Source organism: Lepisosteus platostomus, chromosome 3 (assembly GCF_059453375.1).
Source record: "Lepisosteus platostomus isolate fLepPlt1 chromosome 3, fLepPlt1.hap1, whole genome shotgun sequence".
In the NCBI taxonomy this organism is placed as follows: domain Eukaryota; kingdom Metazoa; phylum Chordata; class Actinopteri; order Semionotiformes; family Lepisosteidae; genus Lepisosteus; species Lepisosteus platostomus.
Genome location: NC_142613.1, coordinates 75,952,518 through 75,973,524, shown reverse-complemented (window position 1 = coordinate 75,973,524; position 21,007 = coordinate 75,952,518). Strand labels below are relative to the sequence as shown.

The 21,007-nt window shown below is 36.7% G+C and overlaps 1 protein-coding gene across 1 annotated transcript; it reads left to right on the top strand.

Moving 5' to 3' along the window:
• The first annotated feature begins 6,999 nt into the window (after positions 1-6,999).
• LOC148675503 (trace amine-associated receptor 13c-like) lies at positions 7,000-8,028 on the top strand. The gene has a single exon (XM_088627165.1). It carries the CDS (start codon positions 7,000-7,002, stop codon positions 8,026-8,028), a length of 1,029 nt encoding a protein of 342 aa, XP_088483291.1.
• The last annotated feature ends 12,979 nt before the right edge of the window (positions 8,029-21,007 follow it).

Below are 21,007 nucleotides of genomic sequence, written 5' to 3'. Positions count from 1 at the left end.
CCGCTACTCATTTAGACACATCTTAAGTTTCTTGACAACCATGTCTTATTGTTTGGAAAAATTCTGATAGTCTTTGTCTGTATTATTGTGTTTTCACAAAACTGGATACACGATGTTATGGCACCTGTTAGCTTGTGTGCATCGAGACATGAGCCATGAAACACCTGCCATTCCATGGCGTCAAAGCAGTTTTTAAGTTCCTCCTTACTCTCCTCCGACCACAGCTACAGATGCAGCCATTCAAAACAAGCGGGCGATACCGCATTATTTTGCAGTGCGCTTTACGCAGTCGACCGCGAATTACCGTAAATTCTCGTATAGTACCGCAAGTAAAATAATAGTATCCGGAATTTCCGCAAGGTGGAGCTAATAAAGCTCAACCTCTCATGTTTGAGCTGTCGCCTTCAAAGTCAACCTCTCACGTCAAAGTCTTTAACGAAGATATTACTAATAGTATTTATAATGAATGACCTTGGACAAGCTGTAAACTCAGAGTATTGCCCTGGTCAACATTCTTTTTTTCATTGACCGTCTTTGTAAAAGTAACACCACAGCATTTCGCAATCACACATTTGTTTCCAATCGTGCAAAGTACAGTAATTTTTGAGAATCGATTCACCATGCCTTTCACATGCTCATAAAAGAGATTGATTTTGGAACATAAACATATTACTGTATGCAAACTGTACTGTATGCAATATGTATATGTATATTTAATGTCTTTAATGTGCTCATTTAAGTATTGCAGATTTATATGGAATTTTACCACTGAAGGGAAATCTTAGTAGCTGAGCATAAAAAGAATAGGAGTATACTGTAACGCGTGTGAAGGCCAGAAACGATATTAATTTTGGAACATAAACATACAGTATGCTGTACTGTATGGCTGGTCTCGGTACTTTAAAGAAAAAACTACACACCAGTATTCCATTTCTCCCTAAAGATTTTAAGCATCGAAGTCTTTAACTAACGTGATACCGGAGTCAACAAGCATACTTTTAGAATTTGATTAAAAGGGAATATAAATATGGAATCGCGTATCTAAAGAAATTAATAACGATATAATTATATTTATGTACCGCAACACAAGAATAGTACACGCTGTACGATGTCTGTTGATAATGTTTGTAGGGCTTTTTCAACACTCCTCATGTGACCTTGCTGGTGGTGCTGTGGGTTAGGTTCCTGATTCCCACATCACACGTTGGGTGTTCGAAACCATGATTTTTTTTTTAACAAACATTTCTTTGAAAAAATAAAATGTTTCCCTGGGTCAGAGATTAAATAAAACTTCACTCGCACCAAACAAATTTATATTTCTAAATATCACAACATGATTGTATTTAAGTCATTTTAATAACAATGAATAGTCAGCTATGCGTTACAATATAAACATTTATAATGATTTAAATCGCGTTTAAATTGCCTTTATTTAAAACCCATAAATAAAGCTGATACCGTTTAGAGTTCTGATTATTTAAAACTGTATTACAGCAGCACAATGCACAATGCAACGTAAATTGCTATCTTTGTCTCCTGCGTAATAATGTTCACCTCTCTGTCCAGCAAATTAACAATAGTAATAATAATGAACTTTATTGTATATGGCGCCTTTAAAGGTGGCTCCTCAAAGCGCTTTACAGGATAAAAACAATAACAACAATACTGTTAGGCTGGGCAAACGATTTTTTTTTTTAAAGAAATACAAAATGAGATATAATGATGGGTTCCGGCTTAGACATTAGCGAAGAGCATAACGAAGGCCATAAAGGTCATAAACGATATTAATTTTGGAACATCAACATATTATGTAAACTGTATGTTGCTGTAATTGGTATTCTAAAGAAAAAATACTGTAAAATCTTGGGTTCGGTACAATGATTCAGGCATTCATGTGAAGGACAACAGAGCTTTCACTGGCCGATTATCAAACTTTATTGATAAAACAAAAACAAAAGCTATCCGACCAAGCCAGAAGAAGACAAAAAGAATAACGGACAAGCGCGAGCCTGCATTCTCTCCTCAGCCGTCCACACCACACTTTTCCCTGGGTCAGATTTTAAATAAAACTTCACTTGCACCAATCAAATTACCACACACTGAACACTGAACACTGAACATGTTAACTCAAATATGTCTCACAACACTTTTATGGTACATTACTTTGCTAAAATGTATTTAAAAATAAAAACGCCAGCAGAGAGAGACCCACACACAGTTCTTCATTGTCAAAAAGTAATTGTTTTTTACTTTGTCAGCACCCAGACAAACGCAAACGCATTATTAATGAAATGCTTTTATTCATTCTTAATCTAACTCACAAGCTGTCATCTGCTGTTAAAGCTCTGTGAGACTAGACTCACACATGGCTAGACTTGACTCGGCTCTGGCTTTCCCATCTATACCGATGCACTGCAAGTACAACCCCCCTCTCTGCAGGAGTGCTGGCTGTGCCGAATTAAACCAGTTTCACAGGTATTTTCAATACCACGCCCGGACTGTTACACCAATGCATTAGCATGTTAAAGCGATTTCATTGAGGAGCCTAGCTTTCTTAACTAGTTAGTACAGTACTTACTGGGTTTTGGATGGGGGGGGGTTGTCTTTCGCTGGAAATCTCGCCCCTTTCTACTTTGAAAATACCTGTGAAACCGGTTAAATTCCATATTAATTCCATATTTAATTCCTTCACTTCTGCATAAGCTTTCTGGAGGAACAGTGGATGGGATGCGGCTCTTTCTGGGAATACTGCAAATTCACAGGTGCCTGACTTGATGGAATTCATATATTATCATATAATGCCTTGCCCTCCTCCCTGTATATTGTCCGTTTAGGGCAAGCGAGAGAGAGTGTGCTGTCCTATGACAAAACAAGGCTCGCCAGATAATGTGAATCGAAACCTGTTTTTCTTGCTTTTAAAGTCGTGCGATGTGTAAGCAGGAACACATCACTATATCTTACATATGAAAAATACATAATATAGCTCCCAAACAAACACTTGTGTTTTTAATAAAATGCTTTTATTCACTCATAATCTGACAATTTCAGAAAGACTAAGCAAGGACTAAGGAAATTGTCATCTGTTGATGAAGCTCTGTGAGCTCGGTAACTTTGAGACCACTTGTTATCCCAAGTTGTTTGAATCACCACAATTCAAATAGAGAAAAAAGAGCTGACTGACAAGATTTAAAATGTGGCTGTCAATGTTGGATTAAAAAAAACACGTTTTTAACTTCCTGAAAAACAAGTAATAATTTAACAATATGTGCAAACGTTTTATGATATGTCGCTGTTGTGAATGTCTGTGGAGTGTGTCTTATTTGCCTGTCTGTCCTGGCTGTGCTCTCGCTCTCCCTCCCCCCCCCTCTCTCTCAATTCAATTCAATTCAAGGTGCTTTATTAGCATGACAGATGGGTACAATCAGTGTTGGGTATTTACTTTGAAATCTGTGGTCCTTTTAACTGTTTGTACATCTACTGTATTGCTTTGAGATGCCACTTTTAAAGGTGATATATAAAATCAAGGCTTTAACTTGCTTTAACTCCGCAAGTCTGAGTTCTTGTGTCCATCCTATCCGAACCCGAAAGTATTACAATATGTATCTTTATAGCAGGTGGTGAACAGCTTTTTAGTATAGATTACACTTTTCTAAAATGTATTTAAAAAATAAAAACGATTACAATCTAATCTTTCCACGTTTGATCCCAAGATCCCAACCCAAGAAAAATAAATCTAAACGGGGAGAAAGCTATGCTGAAAGTTTATTAAGATACTTAGAAGACAAATATATCAATTTATGTTGCATTTGTCTGATTGTGAATCAAAAAACACATATATTTAAACACGCGTTTGCGATTTAAATCAAAACGCGATTTAAATCAATATAAATGTTTATATTGTAAAGCCTAGGTGACATTGCTATTAAAATGACTTAAATTCGATCATGTTGTGATATTTAGGAATATAAATTTGTTTGGTGCGAGTGAAGTTTTATTTAATCTCTGACCCAGGGAAACATTTTATTTTTTCAAAAAAATGTTTGTTAAAAAAAAAAAGTAATGGCTCTGGATGGATTCCGGCTTGTGTTGCGGTACATGAATATAATTATATCGTTATTAATTTCTTTAGATACGCAATTCCATATTATATTCCCTTTTAATCAAATTCTAAAAGTATGCTTGTTGACTCTGGTATCACGTTAGTTAAAGACTTCGATGCTTAAAATGTTTAGGGAGAAATGGAATACTGGTGTGAATTTTTTCTTTAAAGTACCGAGACCAGCCATATACTGTATGTTTATGTTCCAAAATTAATATCGTTTATGGCCTTCACACACGTTACAGTATGCTCCTATTCTTTTTATGCTCAACTACTAAGATTTGCCTTCAGCGGTACAATTCCATATAAATATTCAATACTAAAACGGGCACAGTAAAGACATATAAATCTTTCTACGACCGACCAACGCACCACGAATGCCCCTGTCAGTCAACCAATCACGTACCGCGGTGTTTTGCATCGTGACTCGCGAGGCCGTAGCCAATTACCTCTGGTACGTGTCTGTGCCGCGCACTTTGAATGGCTGCATCTGTATACAGATTTTGTACAGAGCTGTACAGAGTTTTTCATGTTTAATCTTCTGTTGGTATTGTGGCAGAAGATGATTAATATTGTGGTCAGATTTACTGAGAGGGGGCCTGCACACTGCTTTTTAAGCGTCAGTAATGTTTCCAAAGCACTTATCGAGGACACATGTTGAGCCCGTCGGACATGTGATGTACTGTTTTGCTGACGGGCAGGAAGGACATTGAAGAAGAAAAATAATAATTTTGTTTTGTCCATCACTATACAAACAAATAGTCAAATAGCATAATAAGATAACTGGTGAAACACAAACAAACCGAAAGCGATGATGAACTGTAATCACCATTGCATAAAACAAAGTCATTTTCAGTCTAGTTCATCCCAGCACAAGAGCAGGCCTGCTCTTCTTTATCAACATTGGGTTACCAGGAGTGATGTACCCCACATCAGTACCTGCCATCTCCTGTTGACACTGCAGTGTGAACGTACAGATGAGTTCAGAATAGCGCTGCTCCTGCTGCTGTGAGGGGGGTGGTTTGTGGATGAAGTCCTGGCTCTTTCCATTACCTGGCAGTCCTTGTCTGGACAGGCTGAATGACCCTGATTTCTGTCTTTGTTGAGAGACAGAAACAAAACAAAGACATTAACAACAAAAATAATTTAAGGATCTAATATAATATATAATATATAATATATACTATATAATATATAATATATAATATATAATATATAATAACATATATATAATATAGAGATGTTTGTATTACCATATTCCACTTTCTTTGTAAACATCTGCATCAATTTCTTTAATTCATTCACTTTAAATCCACTTAATATGGAGTTTTACCACTAAAGGGAAGTTTCAGTTAGTTAGTGCTCAGCATAAAAATAACAGGAGCATAAACCATAAAGTCTCTGAACGTCATAAACAGTATTGATTTAGGAATATAAATATATTATATAAACTGTCTATGGTTGGTAGTGGTAGTTTAAAGAAAAATATACAACAGTATCCAACTTTCTTCATTTTATGCATCAATGCTTTTCACTCTGTCACTTACTGTGGTTATTTTAGAAAAGTTTTGACATGCTCATTCAGACTATATTAAGTTTCTATGCTTTGTATAATACTTAATATTATATTAAGTTTCTATGCTTTGTAAAAAGCTCTAATGTTTTAAGGTACAGGTACAGGTATTATAGATAAATTATTATAGAAGTTTTACTTAAGTAAGTTTTACTTACTGTTTACTCTTTCCATCTTTAGTATTCACCCATTTGCTCAGTCACAGCCTCTTTTCCATTCAGCAGGGAATAAACCTTTTCCCTTTTCCTTTGCAGTCTACGCAACGAGAACAATGCTAACACTGAACCAAATTGTCACTCAGTTTGAACGACTTGTATCCAGCACCACTGAGATGAGGGAGAGAGACTGGCAAGGGAGCAGCAAGATTTTCAATTTTCCAATGAAACAATCATGACAGAAAAAGTAGTTAAAATAAGCACGGCAAAATGTTTCCAATATAATCACATGACCGAGTTATGTTTATGAAGAAAGTGGAATACCCTTCCACAACCAGCTAAATAAATATATTTATATTAATAATTTGAAATTGTTCATGACGTTCAGAAATTCATTTTTATTTTCAGCTATTTTCAGAATAAATTTTACAGTTTTGTTGTAGGAAGCTAAAGTTTAAACTAACATTTAATGCACAAGAAGGGCTACCTATTGATCATCTTTGGTCAGTGAATCACGATGTTCGCTGTGGTATGGTGAAGCAAAGCTCAGCCCCTGTAACACATTAATGAGTTTTAATGCACATTCTGAATGGCTCCATCTGTATGTAGAAGAAGAGAAGTGCCTTGCCTGGTCTGTGGGTGCACTGGTGGTTTTAAGAGATAAAAACAGCCTGTGTCAAAAGAAAAATGGTCCTAGCACTTTTTTATAATTGCTAGGTGGTGTAAAAAAACAAAAGTAGTTCCTGCATATACTGCAGAGTTCACCTATCTGTGACAAATTCTATTGAAAAAGTAAAACTTTTAAAGTAAAGGTATTTGGATTGTCTTTTTTTTTCTAAACATATCACAACGGTAGCTACAGTACTTCTCAAGATAATATTCAAATAAAGAAGGACAGCAGATTAATGAGATCTCTAATGAAATCTCTTGGCTCTTCACCGCATCTTAATTAACCAAAAGAAATACACTGGTTCCCACAGGCAAGCTCAGTAACAGCAGGAGGGGCTACTAGAAATACTTTATAAATTGAGAAGCAAAGAAGATACTAGCAAAACTTGAAAGATAAAACTAAAAAAGTAGCATTTTTAAGGAAGAGGAAGTGGAATTCTGATATCCTTTCAGCAAGATCTTTCCATTTTTTTTTTATTTAAGATTTTATTTTTTCTCATATAATGGATTTAAATGAAGTAGGTGGATATCAAATAGTGCAGTACTGCTTTGCTTCCGACAATACATCTTGCACAAAAGAAACTCGATCCACAGCTGTTTATGTCATTTTATATGTTTTCTTTATATCAGTGGTGATGCTGACAGTGTGTGGAAACCTGATGGTGATCATCTCTATCTCTCACTTCAAGCAGCTCCACACACCAACTAACCTTCTCCTGCTCTCTCTGGCTGTGGCAGACTTTCTAATTGGGCTGATTGTGATGCCTTTGGCAATGATCAGATATATAGAAACCTGTTGGTATTTTGGGAGGACATTTTGTATTATTTTCTATTCTGTTCTCTTCATTCTTTCAGCTGTTTCTCTTATTAATGTTGTTTTCATAAGTATTGATCGGTATTTTGCTGTGTGTGACCCATTGCAATATTATAATAAAATAACAGTTAATGTCATGTGCCAATGTATAATATTTATGTGGTCATTCTCTGTACTTTATTTGTTGATGATTATTATTGGTAATATTAATTTTGTCAACTCTGTAGGTGCAAATGTCTGTCTAGGAGAATGTGTTTTTGAAATCAGTGCACCCTGGGTGATAGTTGACATGATAGCTACTTTTATTTTGCCTTGCTCTGTTATGATAGCTCTCTATATGAAAATATTTATTGTTGCCAAAAGGCACGCACAATTGATCAAAATGATAACTGAGCAACTGACTTATCAAAATGGAAGCAATGGTAAAGTTTCCAGAAGATCTGAAATTAAAGCAGCCAAAACATTAGGAATCGTAATGGCTATATTCCTCACATGTTACTTGCCATATTACATTGGCAGTCTAGTTCAAGGAGATTTTAGTGACTCTTCTTCAGTTACTATATCATTAATATTTGTTATCAATGTAAGCTCTGCAATTAACCCTATTATTTATGCTTTGTTTTATCCGTGGTTTCAAAAGTCAGTGAAAGAAATATTAAAATTCAGGATATGTGATGGAGCATCTGATCTAATTAATTTGTTCCCTGAAAATCACTGATTTTTGCATAATAAACATTAGCATGTCTTATGTAAATGTATTTGTTTATGTCCGTAATTCAGACATACTAACGAAGGTTAAAATATATAGGAACTGGAAACAGCATTTTGCAAATGTGCATGTGGTTTTTCATGGAAACATGTTTTCTTCCAATGATATGTTCTTTCATTTTAATTGAATTAAATATATACATTAACTTGATAAATTAATTTTTATTTGGCTTTAGAATGTTAATGGAAGGCAGATGAATACATACAATTATTTATTTGCCACACTGTTCACATTTTATTATTGAGTAATATTCTATATATTCTATATATTAATGTTTCTAGTAAATATACTCATCTGACTATATGTATTTAATCAACTTATCATTCATGCCTAACCATGAAGCACATGTGACTTTGACTATTGAAATACTAAATCAATGTGGAATTATTAAATCTCATTAGATCTGATAGGTGATGGTGAAGCCTGTGTAACTTAAGAAAAAAAATACCTTCATATATAAATATATAAAAAATATTTTCCCCACCTATCCACACAGAACAAAGCCATTAACTACAGATGCAGCCATTCAAAATGCACAGTACAAACCCGTACTGCGGGCAACTATGCACGAGCCACTGCGCCATACTGCGGTATGTGATTGGCTGGCCAAAATGACCGACAGGGGCACTCGTGGTGCATTGGTCGGTAGTGAAAAGATTTAATCATTTAATCTCTTTACTGTGCACATTTTAATCCGCTTAGTATTGAATATTTATATGAAATTTTACCACTAAAGGGAAATTTAAGTAGCTGAGCATAAAAAGAAGAGGAGCATAACGCATCTGAAGGTCATAAACAATATCAATTTAGGAACATAAACATATTACTGTATGTAAACTGTACTGTATATGGCTGGTCTTGGTAGTTTAAAGAAAAAATACACACCAGTCTTCCATTTCTCCCTAAACATTTTAAGCTTTATGAGCTTTTTTTTTCATAAAAAAGCTAAGTTTTATGAAATGGTCCCCAAATATGCGATTGCTGTATAGAATGAATTTTAATAAAAAAAAATATTTAACAAGAAAATTAAGCTGTTTACGTTCCTCCGCCTGAGAATATAGTCACTCATTGCTACGCAACGCAGAAACACAGCCACTAACTAGCAAAGAGAGGACATTAGCTAGCCAATATGATAAAGGAATAAATTATTATTTTTTGTTTATTTCTTTTGCACATTTATTTGAACATTTCCATCGATTGTACAAGCACTTAGAAACTGTCCAATCCCTAGTTCGTTTTCCATCTGATAATACATCTTGCCGAAAAGAAACTCGATCTGCAGTTGTTAATGTAATTGTATATGTTTCAGTGTTGATACTGACAGTGTGTGGAAACCTGATCTGTATCTCACTTCAAGCAGCTCCACACACCAACCAACCTCCTCCTGCTCTCTCTTGCTGTGTGTGACCCATTGCAATATTATAATAAAATAACAGTTAATGTTATGTGCCTATATATAATATTCATTTGGTCATTCTCTGTATTTTATGTGTTGATGATTGTTACTTGTAATATTATGTTATAAACTCTGCAGGTGCAAATGCCTGTCTAGGGGAATGTGTTTTTGAAATTAGTGCATCCTATAGTTGATATGTTAGCTACTTTTATTTTGCCTTGCTCTATTATGATAGCTCTCTATATGAAAATATTTATTGTTGCCAAAAGACACGCACATGTGATCAAAACTGTTACTGAGCAACTGACATATCGAAATGGAAGCAACACTAAAGTTTCCAAAAGATCTGAAATAAAAGCAGCCAAAACCTTAGGAACTGTAGTGGCTGTATTCCTTCTGTGTTTCCTGCCCTATTACATTGGCAGTCTAGTTCAAGGAGATCTTAGTGTCTCTTCTTCAGTAACTAACTCATTAATTTTTGTTTTCATTAATTGACCGTCTTTGTAAAAGTAACACCACAGCATTTCGCAATCACGCATTTGTTTCCAATCATGCAAAGTACAGTAATTTTTTAGAATCGATTCACCATGCCTTTCACATGCTCATAAAAGAGATTGATTTAGTAACATAAACATATTACTGTATGCAAACTGTACTGTATACAGTATGTATATGTATATTTAATGTCTTAACTGTGCCCGTTTAAGTATTGAATATTTATATGGAATTTTACCACTGAAGGGAAATCTTAGTAGCTGAGCATAAAAATAGGCTGGGCAAACGATTTTTAATTTTTTTTAAAAATAAATAAAAAATGAGATATAATGATGTGTTCCTGCTTAACTTAGACATTGCACGACTTTAAAACATATAAAAACAGGTTTCGAGAGTTAAAAAACACTTTTTATGCGCGAAAAATTGGTGATTTTTCTTCCTCGTGATCAGCTCAGAATCTTTGTGTACGCTGTAAGGTTTTTACTTCTTAATTAAACGTTTAAAATACACGAATTTCATAAAGACAACACACGTTTCGAAGAGAAAAAATCCCATTCTTTTCTCTTCCTGTTGTGTGAAACTCATCAGCAGGTCTTTTTTTCCCAATCAGAGGCTCTGAAAATAGCGTACCGCCCACTGCGCTCCGTCAGAGAGGGGCGCGGCACCGAGAGAGGGAGGAGGTGCGGAGCTTAGCAGTACAGACCGAACGTTCTGCTGCCTGGAGCGCTTATGGCAGCGATCGCGTCTGCATTTATAACTTAGTTTTTAAAATTAAACAAGCAATATGAAGCATCTCTTTTTACTTTTAAGTCACTTAATTATCATTAAGCACAACTTTCTCACCATCTAGACTACTTTTTGATACCATCCTTAGACAAAGCAGAAACGTGTTGTTCTGTCTAATGACATTACAAGTGGAAAGATTACAGATTTTAATCGTCTTTAATTTTGTTACGTTATACATTTTAGAAACGTTTCATCCATACAAACACCACAAAACTATTCTTGATTGTATTTCTGAATGGTACAGATGCAGCCATTCAAAATGGGTGAGGTATTTCGCGGCATACCCCGGTGGGCGTGTCGCGGTATCACGCAGTTCACGTGTGTCACGTGGCTAACTATCCGGCGTCGCCTTGTAAAACCGCCAGGGGGAGCTTAACCTCTCATGTACAGCATTTGAGCCTTTAATTTTGAACTGTGTATTACAGTATGTTAATCATCAGTCATTAAAATGTTGGTATATTTTATGAAAGCAAGATTGCTCAGTTGGACAAAAGTACACAACCTACCTTTATCAGAAATATTTATGCATCAAAGCCTTTACTGAAGATATTACTAATAGTATTAATAATGGATGACTTTGGACAAGCTGTATACTCAAAGTATAATTTCTTTAGCACATTTGTACAAGCACTTGGAATCTGTCCAAGCCATACTTTGTCAGGCATTTTGTTTTACTTCAATGGGCATAAAAACTTCCTTGCTTTTAACAGGGCGTTTCATAATTTCTAACTATGAAAATGATTTAAAATGCGACACCTATCATTCAACTAGAGCTTAAAATATCACAAGGATCCTCAAGAGCACAGCAAAGAGTGTATTAAAAGACACTTGTATTTATCAACGCTTTCTTTTCCGTATACCAGATTTTATGGAACCACTTCAGAGGGGTGTCAGCCAGTCAGATTCCAGGAATCGGCACTTTAAAGGAAAAATACACACCGGTATTCCATTTATCCCTAACGATTTTAAGCATCGAAGTATTTAACTAGCATGTGAAATAGAGTGTGAAAAAGTGGTAGTTTTAAGCTTTTCTGCTAATATAATTACGCTGGGCAAACGCCCGAGATCGAATTCTTCCGCGACGGGGGTACCTTTAAAGCGGAGACGACGGCACCGAAAATTTTTGGCGCGCCCTCTCTTTAAAGCCCTGGCCAAATACGAAGACAGTACGTACAGTTATAATTCAAACGGAATTAAAAACTACACATCCCAGTTACCATGGTGGTGCTTGTGATCATTGCGTTTAACCAACGAAACAGGGCGAAAAATCAGTCACATGACTTTGGGGCAGAGTTTCGAAAGCTTAACCTATCAGCAACAAAGCGAAATTTACACGATAGGCTACCTCAAACTGTCAGTTACACGACTGTGTATGTCGCTTAAGCCACTCCTATTTGGCATTTTAGTTATGGAGGCGAGAAGACGCCCCCCCCCCCCCCCCCTCTCTGGGTGTCTGATTTGCCGCCATGTTTAACCGTCCGTGTCCGAATCGCAGTAGCTACGCGTACGAAATAAAGTTCATCCCAGCTACAAAACATATATATTTTTGTGGTAAGGGGGCGCAAAACATCAGTATTTACTGCTATTAATTACTGTACGATTTATAGGTGAAATCTGAGCCTAGATATAAAGTTAGATATAAAGTTAAAATCTCGACAAAGCAATGTAGGAAATACAGAGAAAAGAAATCCTTTCTGACATCTAAAATCAGTTTCGATCAAGGTCTCTAAAACGAACAAGAAAAAGAGGATTTTCGGAGGGCAATTACGCTGTGTTTATATAGGATAAGTGATCTATGAGCAATCTAATTTCATGTTCGTTTAAAACAGTGAAATGTCAGCTGCAAAAGATCGCAACAGAAACAGCACTCTCTCTGCCTGTCATAGACGTTCAGGAAAGGCTGAATGAAGTCATGTCAAGAACTCGAATAATTCGGTGATCAATAATAACAGTTGTAGGACAAGAAACAAAAGATAATGAAAACTTCTTTAGGCTAAAACTCAAGATCATTCTACAAATTAAGGCAAATGAAAATTCAGGATGTTAAAGTGCTAGAGGTGTAAAAAATACAAAAATGCACATGAGTAAAAAGTTTTAGAAATGGAGCAGGTGTTGCTTTGAAATAAGCAAACAGAAAAAAAAGCCATGACTAAAGTGCAGAAGAGGGATGCAGGAACACTTGCTTAGATATACAAAAAAAATCACAAAAAGGTGTATGTTACAAAAGAACATGCAAACATGTTCATCATGTACATCAATTTCCCTTCACGATCAATAAAGTCTTGTCTATAAACATGAAACAGAGTGAGGAATCAGAAAATTAGCATGCATAAAAAACAGCAATTCTGTCAATAAGCCCTAAATGAATTAATAGCAACCATGGTTTCATGGAGGGCTTCTCAGATAGTTGGGCATTCAGGTAGATTGCCAGGTGAAAGGATTTGTAAACATACTTTGTTAAAGCAAGTCAGTTTTTTCTGCAACACATAAAAGACATTTTTCCAAGAAAGTTTAGCCTTTGTCACTAATGAAACCACTAAATAAAGACATAAATATAGAAATCTTAAGATTTTTTTATTCAATGTTGGTAGCAGGATGAACTGTGCTAAGTGTATATTTTGTCGCAGAATTGCTGCAAGATGTTAACAGTGAAAAAAGGTATTTAGAAATGAGTTATTTCAAGAAGAACATGTTCAGAATAATTGCAAATCTAGCAGGATAGAGAAAGCACAGAAAACAGGCAGTTAGATTGATCAGATTAGTATAAAAAGTTATTTAGCAAAGGGAATGAGAAGAGTGACAAACTAGTATGCTTTAGATCTTTTTATCTGGACCAGGGAAAACTGATCATGTTTCTCTATAACAATAATAAAAAACTTTATTTTATATATCACCTTTAAAAGTGGCATCTCAAAGCAATACAGTAGATATAAAAACAGATAAAAGGACCACAGATTACAAAGTAAATACATATAAGAAAGACAAGCAGTTAGAGGTGCTACCAAAATTAGAAAATGAAGCAGATACAGACACTAAGTCTTCTGAAAAGAAAGGTTCTGAGGTTAGATTTAAATGCACTCAGGGTACGTGACTGAGATCACTGGGAATACAAATTGAGAGCTCTGGGGTGCAGCTAGAGAAGACCCTGTCACCCACAGAATGTAGATGTTCTTGAGGACAGCTAGAAGACCAGAGTCAGACGGCCAAAGGTGGGGAGTAGACGGATAATAAGCCATATACTGTAGGTACTGAATGAGGATGAGGATTTTGAAGTTGACTCGAAACCTGATAGGTAACCAATGCAAGGACTTGAAAACAGGTGTAATGCATCCCTGATAGGATTCTCGCTGTCATATTCTGAACATATTGAAGATTGCTCAGTGTGGATTTAATTTCCCCAGTGAACAGGATGTGCATTTATTAATTCTAGAAAAAAAAGCCTTTCTTGATTTCTCTAGTTCTTAGTTTCTCTAGTTCCCTTTAAAATAAACTATTATTCCACAATGCAGAGTATTACATGGACAGTATTTACACATGATATTTGTGATTTAAAGAAATGAACACAAGCAGCTTTTCGAGATTTAAGTGTTGGCTGAGTTATTGCAGGATAAAAAACTAGAGATGTTGGTAAGAAGATAATTTTGGGATAGCTGAGGAATACACTGATAACAAGAACACTTCCTAATGGGGTAAGGCATACTTTTGATGAAGATGATGAAGTTAACAGACTGTATGTTTACATAGATACTGAAATGAGGATTGTATTTTAGATTTTGTGTAGTCGCTAGCATTGAACTGTGTGTTGGATGCACATGAATTGAAGGAATGGGCAAACATAGCTGATGCGGATCCACAGAGCCAGCATATTAAGATGTTTATAATTAGAGGCAATTTGTTTAAATAACTAGGTATGGATACTGATGTGCAAGAGAGGTGGAAAGGCTGTTTCCTTAAGCCAGCACTATAAAATGTTTTATTCTCAGTGAGATGCTGCCATTTCATAGTGGGTTTCTAACACTGTGTATAGTTCCATCCACACAGTGCCTTTACTTCCATCCATTTCTAATCTCTTTATCCAGGACAGAGGATTTGGAGCCTATCCCAGTAAGCGACGGACACAAGGCAGAATACACCCTAGACATAGCGCCAGTCCATCACAGGACAGACAGACACAAACACACACACACCAGGGCCAGTTTAAATCTAACCTCAGAACCTTTCTTTTCAGAAGACTTAGTGTCTGTATCTGCTTCATTTTCTAATTTTGGTAGCACCTCTAACTGCTTGTCTTTCTTATATGCATTTACTTTGTAATCTGTGGTCCTTTTATCTGTTTTTACATCTACTGTATTGCTTTGAGATGCCACCTTTAATGGTGATATATCAAATAAAGTTTTTTATTATTGCTATAGGGAAACATGATCAGATTTTCCCTGGTTCAGAAAAAAAGATCTAAAGTATACTAGTTTGTCACTCTTCTCATTCCCTTTGCTAAATGACTTTTCATACTAATCTGATCAATCTAACTGCCAGTTTTCTGTGCTTTCTCTATCCTGCTAGATTTGCAATTATTCTGAAAATTTTCATCTTGAAATAACTCATTTCTAAATACCTTTTTCACTGTTAACATCTTGCAGCAACTCTGCGACAAAATATACACTCTGACAGTTCATCCTGCTACCAACATTAAATAAAACAAATCTTAAGATTTCTATATTTATGTCTTTATTTAGTGGTTTCATTAGTGACAAAGGCTAAACTTTCTTGGAAAAATGTATTTTATGTGTTGCGGAAAAAACTGACTTGCTTTAACAAAATATGTTTACAAATCCTTTCACCTGGCATTTTCATAGTTAGAAATTATGGAACGCTCTGTTAAAAGCAAGGGAGTTTTTATGTCCGTTGCAGTTCTTTTGCAACATGAATATAATTATATCGTTATTAATTTCTTGAGATACGCGATTCCATATTATATTCCCTTTTAAGCAAATTCTAAAAGTATGCTTGTTGACTCCGGTATCACGTTAGTTAAAGACTTCGATGCTTAAAATGTTTAGGGAGAAATGGAATACTGGTGTGTATGTTTTCTTTAAAGTACCGAGACCAGCCATATACTGTATGTTTAAGTTCCAAAATTAATATCGTTTATGGGCTTCACACGCGTTGCAGTATGCTCAGGCACTAAGTAAAAGGAGATGCTTCGTATTGCTTGACTAATTTTAAAAACTAAGTTATAAATATAAAAATTGCAGGCGCTGCTCTGGTGCGTCGGCTCCTACACAGTGCCTGTCTGCCGTAAGCGTTACAATATACATACAGTACCCAACACTGCTTGTACCCATCTGTCATGCAAATAAAACACCTTGAATTGAATTGAATTGAGGGGAGAAGGGGGGGATACTTAAGCCAATACTGGCTCAATGGGCTTTGACGTGCTAATGCGTTGGTTTAACAGTCTGGGTGTGGCAGGCTTCCAATGTCAACTCGACTCGATTGGAAGACAATGAACGTATTTTAGCCCTAAATGAATTAATAGCAAACATGGTTTACATAAAATACATTTTTCCAAGAAAGTTTATAATAATACGATCTATAGTTGAAATCTGAGCCTACTTTAAAAATAAAGGAAAAGCATTTTCAGACAGCAATCACGCTGTGTTTATGTAGAAAAAGCGATTAGGTTTATGAGCAATCTAATTACCTGTTCGCTTAAAACGCTATATAAAATAAAGTTTATTTAGAGATGAATGATCAGTGTCGCAGTTTAAATAATGGGAGTCAGGAAACTAACACACAGCGCCACCGGATTTAATAACGCAATAAAAACGCTATAAAATAATGTGACTAGGCACAGAAAAAGTTTACAGCACAGTACAATCATAAATGCTGACCATGACTTTAGAAGCATAAATTACCTTACACTCAATTTATACACAAGTTGTCTTTCTGTATGAACCTCTAAGCTGGTTCATACAGAAAATGTAGAAATGCATTAGCCTGATTATGATTAAAAAACACATAATTAAACACGCGTTTGCAATTTAAATCAGAACACGATTTTAATCAATATAAATGTTTATATTGTAACGCATACTGTCAAGCCTCCATTTCTCTATAAAAATTTACTCTGTTGCACACACACACTATAGAAGCAGGAACCGCTGTCAGAAGGGAAGATATGTTCAAAATATCGCAAATATCGATCATGTTGCGATATTTTGAAATATAAAAGTCAATTGATTGTCCATAATATCGCTTACCTATTTTTTCGAAGAAATGTTTGTTAAAAGAAAAGTCCAGCACCAGCTGGATTCAAACACACAACCTGCCAGTTGGTAGTCACGTCTACAAGACAGCTCACATGAACAGGCAGGCGAAACAGCCCTACACAGCCCTGTCGCAGCACACGAATACCGTTATTAAATTCTTTAGATACGCGATTCCATATTATATTCCCTTTTAATCAAATTCTAAAAGTATGCTTGTTGACTCCGGTATCACGTTAGTTAAAGACTTCGAAGCTTACAATGTTTAGGGAGAAATGGAATACTGGTGTGTATTTTTTTCTTTAAAGTACCAAGACCAGCTATATACTGTATGTTTATGTTCCAAAATTAATATCGTTTATGGCCTTCACACGCGTTACAGTATGCTCCTATTCTTTTTATGCTCAGCAACTAAGATTTCCCTTCAGTGGTAAAATTCAATATCTACAACGGGCACAGTAAAGACGTTTACAGTAAGTCTTTCTACGACAGACCAACGGACCACGAGTGCCCCTGTCGGTCAACCAATCACGCACCGCGGTATTTTGCGTCATCGCGCGTCACAATGCACGAGGCCGTTGCCAATTACCTCCAGTACGTGTCTGTACCGCGCACTTTGAATGGCTGCATCTGTATATAATAGGCCTGATCAGCGATGATGACGAGTCCACTTACAGGGATGAAGTCATACAGCTGCTGAGGTGGTGTCATAGCAAAAACCTGGACTTGAACGTGAACAAAACAAAAGAGCTAATAGTGGACTTTCGGAGACACAGGCTGCACACTCACAGCCCACTCAGTATTGATGGAACAGAAGTGGAAACAGTCACCAGCTTTAGGTTTTTGGGAATTCACATTTCTAATGATCTAACCTGGACTGTGAACACGGACTCTATCTTGAAGAAGGCTCAGCAGTGCCTCTATTTCCTGAGGTGCCTCAGGGGCACCAACGATGGGGGATGCCAGTACCTGTGTCGGTGAACTTCTACAGCTACACTGAGAGTGTCCTCACCAACTGTGTTTTACGCAACACCTCTTCTCAAGAGAGAAAGGTACCGCAGAGAATGTTGAATGTGGCCCGGATGACCATCGGCTGTGGTCTCACTGAGATTAAAGAGCTCTATGAGGACCACTGCCCAGGTAGAATTCCATCACAGAGCACAGTCACCACCCCAGGCATGAGCTCTTCACCCCACTGCTTTCAGGCAAGAGAAACAAGAGCATACGGACACTTACCACCAGATTCTTCAATAGCTTCTACCCACAAGCAGTGAGATTGGCGAACACATTTGGCCATGCCCCTCGGACCACACCTACACCCTCTACCTCATTATGGTTTCTTATTTATTGCATATATCTCCAGTCATTGTTTACACATCTGTATTGTTTACATTCAAACTGTTTACTTGTACATTGTCTACTGTTTGTTCGTATATTGTCTTGATTCGCTGTCTACACTTTGTGTTTTTACACTTGTTTTAACAATCGAGACATGTACTGGTTACATATGGCAATAAAGCTCCAGTTTAAGTTCTTTAGCACTTGGTTTTAGGTTTTCTCAACCACTATATGCAACCCTAATGAATGTCCATGGCAAGTTTATAAAATAAGCGTTGATGCTTTTCAGGTACAGCATGAGAAGCTTCTCTGTTCTTGCCATTCAGTTGGTAGAGGAGGTCATTTTTTATAATAAATTAACAAGGTAGTCTCTTGAGTCCCCATTCCATTGATTTCCACAACCTGGGCACGGGAGTGAGATAAGGTGGGATCTTCAACTCGGTCGAAGTGGAAGCAAACGGTTATGTGTCCCATCTCCCAGGTGTCAAGGTGCTTAGACCAGGATAGGGAAGAACTGTTCGGGTTTGTTTGTGTGGCCACCCCTTTCCCTAGCCTTTCCCCAGCCACACAGATTACTTTTTCATGTAGAAATGACCTTTTTCCGCTCCCTTGATTGCCATGATTTATTTTGCTAGTTCTCACATTTGGGGAAGAGGTGTCTTCAGTTATATCGCCCTGTGTCTGGAATATCTGTTGGATATGGGGAAAGTCTCTCCCTAGGATAAGAGGGTGTGGCAAACCTTAGACTACTGTTTACTGAATAGTGAAAAGTTTGCCATTGGAGCTGCAGGTTCAGGCATGTATGAGGATGGGTCTTCTTATCTCCGTATGCGCAAGTGACAGATTAATTCTGTTCACAAATGCCAATACTGAGTTGAGGTTAAGGAGGACTGGTTCCATAAATGGGGTGTTTATAAGTACCTGGGATTCTGACTTACACCCGATAAGGATTCTGAGGTATTACAGTCCATTATCTCTGTTCCCTGACTGGGCTCTCTTCTTGATCTTGAGGGAATAATGAGAATTCAGGCATTGTTATTCTACTCCAAACCATCCAGGGAATGAGAACCTTATCACCTCTTATCTCTGGTGCTCCCCCTTGGAGCTAAAGATGTCCTTGATATTTCCCAGCTATCCTAGACAGGTTCCTGGAAGAGGTGTTAGTGGGGCCAGCAGGGGGTGCTCACCCTGCAGTCCATGTGGGTCCTAATGCCCCAGTATAGTGACGGGGACACTATACTGTAAACAGGGCCTTCCTGTTTACTATCTTGTAAACAGAAATAAAACCGAGCTCCTGACTCTCTGTGGTCATTAAAAATCCCAGGGTGTTTCTTGAAAACAGTAGGGCGTAACCCCAGTGTCCTGGCCAAATTTCCCATAGGCCCTTACCACTCATGGCCTCCTAATAATCCCCATCTATAAACTGGCTTCATTACTCAGCTCTCCTCCCCACTGAGAGCTGGTGTGTGGGGAGAGTACTAGTGCACTATGGCTGCTGTCGCATCATCCAGGTGGGGCTGCATATTGGTGGTGGTGGAGGGGATCCCCATTATCTGTAAAGCGCTTTGAGTGGAGTGTCCAGAAAAGCACTATATAAGTGTAAGTAATTATTATTATTATTATTATTATTATTATTATTATTATTATCTATCCTAACATGCTCTCCTGAGGCTGACATCACCAGCCCCATGGCCTGTCCACTCAGAGCCCCATCACTGTCTGAGGAGGGCGCTACAATACTATCTCAGAGATCAATTCTGTGCTTTGTACTGTCAAGGGCCAAGACCTTGCTGGTGTTCTAACTGAAATGCAGGTCTCAGTGGGGCTCTGAATCAGAGCATTTGAATAAATCTGATGTGAACAGTACGTTAATGCACTGTGTAGACCACAATAATAATATAGAATTATTAAAAAGCTGAAAAAGAAATCCAGGAGGGTTTGTATGAAGGTAGCAAAAACAAACAATAAAAACAAATGACAAACCCTAAAAGAGAAGTGGCTGCATAAGAAAAAAAACTTTGGTGTTTCCGTTGACTCATCATTTTTATCTTTTAACTTTTTTAAATGGAAAATCAATTAAATTGACAAACAAAACATAGGGATATACAGTATGGTTTAAAGCATATAATATTTGTTGCCATGTTATTGAAAAGATATTGCTGCTCTTGAAAACTTTAGCCAGATACTATCCTGAACAAACTCCATAGGGATCTTATACAAGTTTTCAAACTCCTCAATGTCAGTGAGAATGTCCAATTTGTACAGTTATTAAAAGGCTTATTATTAATAAATTATTAATATTTATTTCATAATATCTATTTTAGCTTTACGTTCCATCATGTTTATAATCTTTTTATGTTTAATCTCACTGCACTCTGAAGATGTGGGCTGCACTCTAGGCTCCACACATAACCCCAGGACAACAGGTGTCATTAGAAGAACAGAACACTGATCCACGCTTACTAGCACCAGGAGGGGCCAGTAAGAATTTATATAAATGTCATACAAACATGAAATGTTTTACAGACGTTGGTAGAAGTCAAAGATGTCAGTGCTGTTCTAATTAGTATAGCCAGGATCTATGTTTATTTAATATTTAAATTCTGGTATATTAAGTATAGATAAGTAAACATTATTATACATTTCA

What these genes read in the sequence shown, in the direction of transcription:
- LOC148675503 (XM_088627165.1), top strand. Translation starts at nt 7,000, where the DNA reads ATGGATTTAAATGAAGTAGGTGGATATCAAATAGTGCAGTACTGCTTT.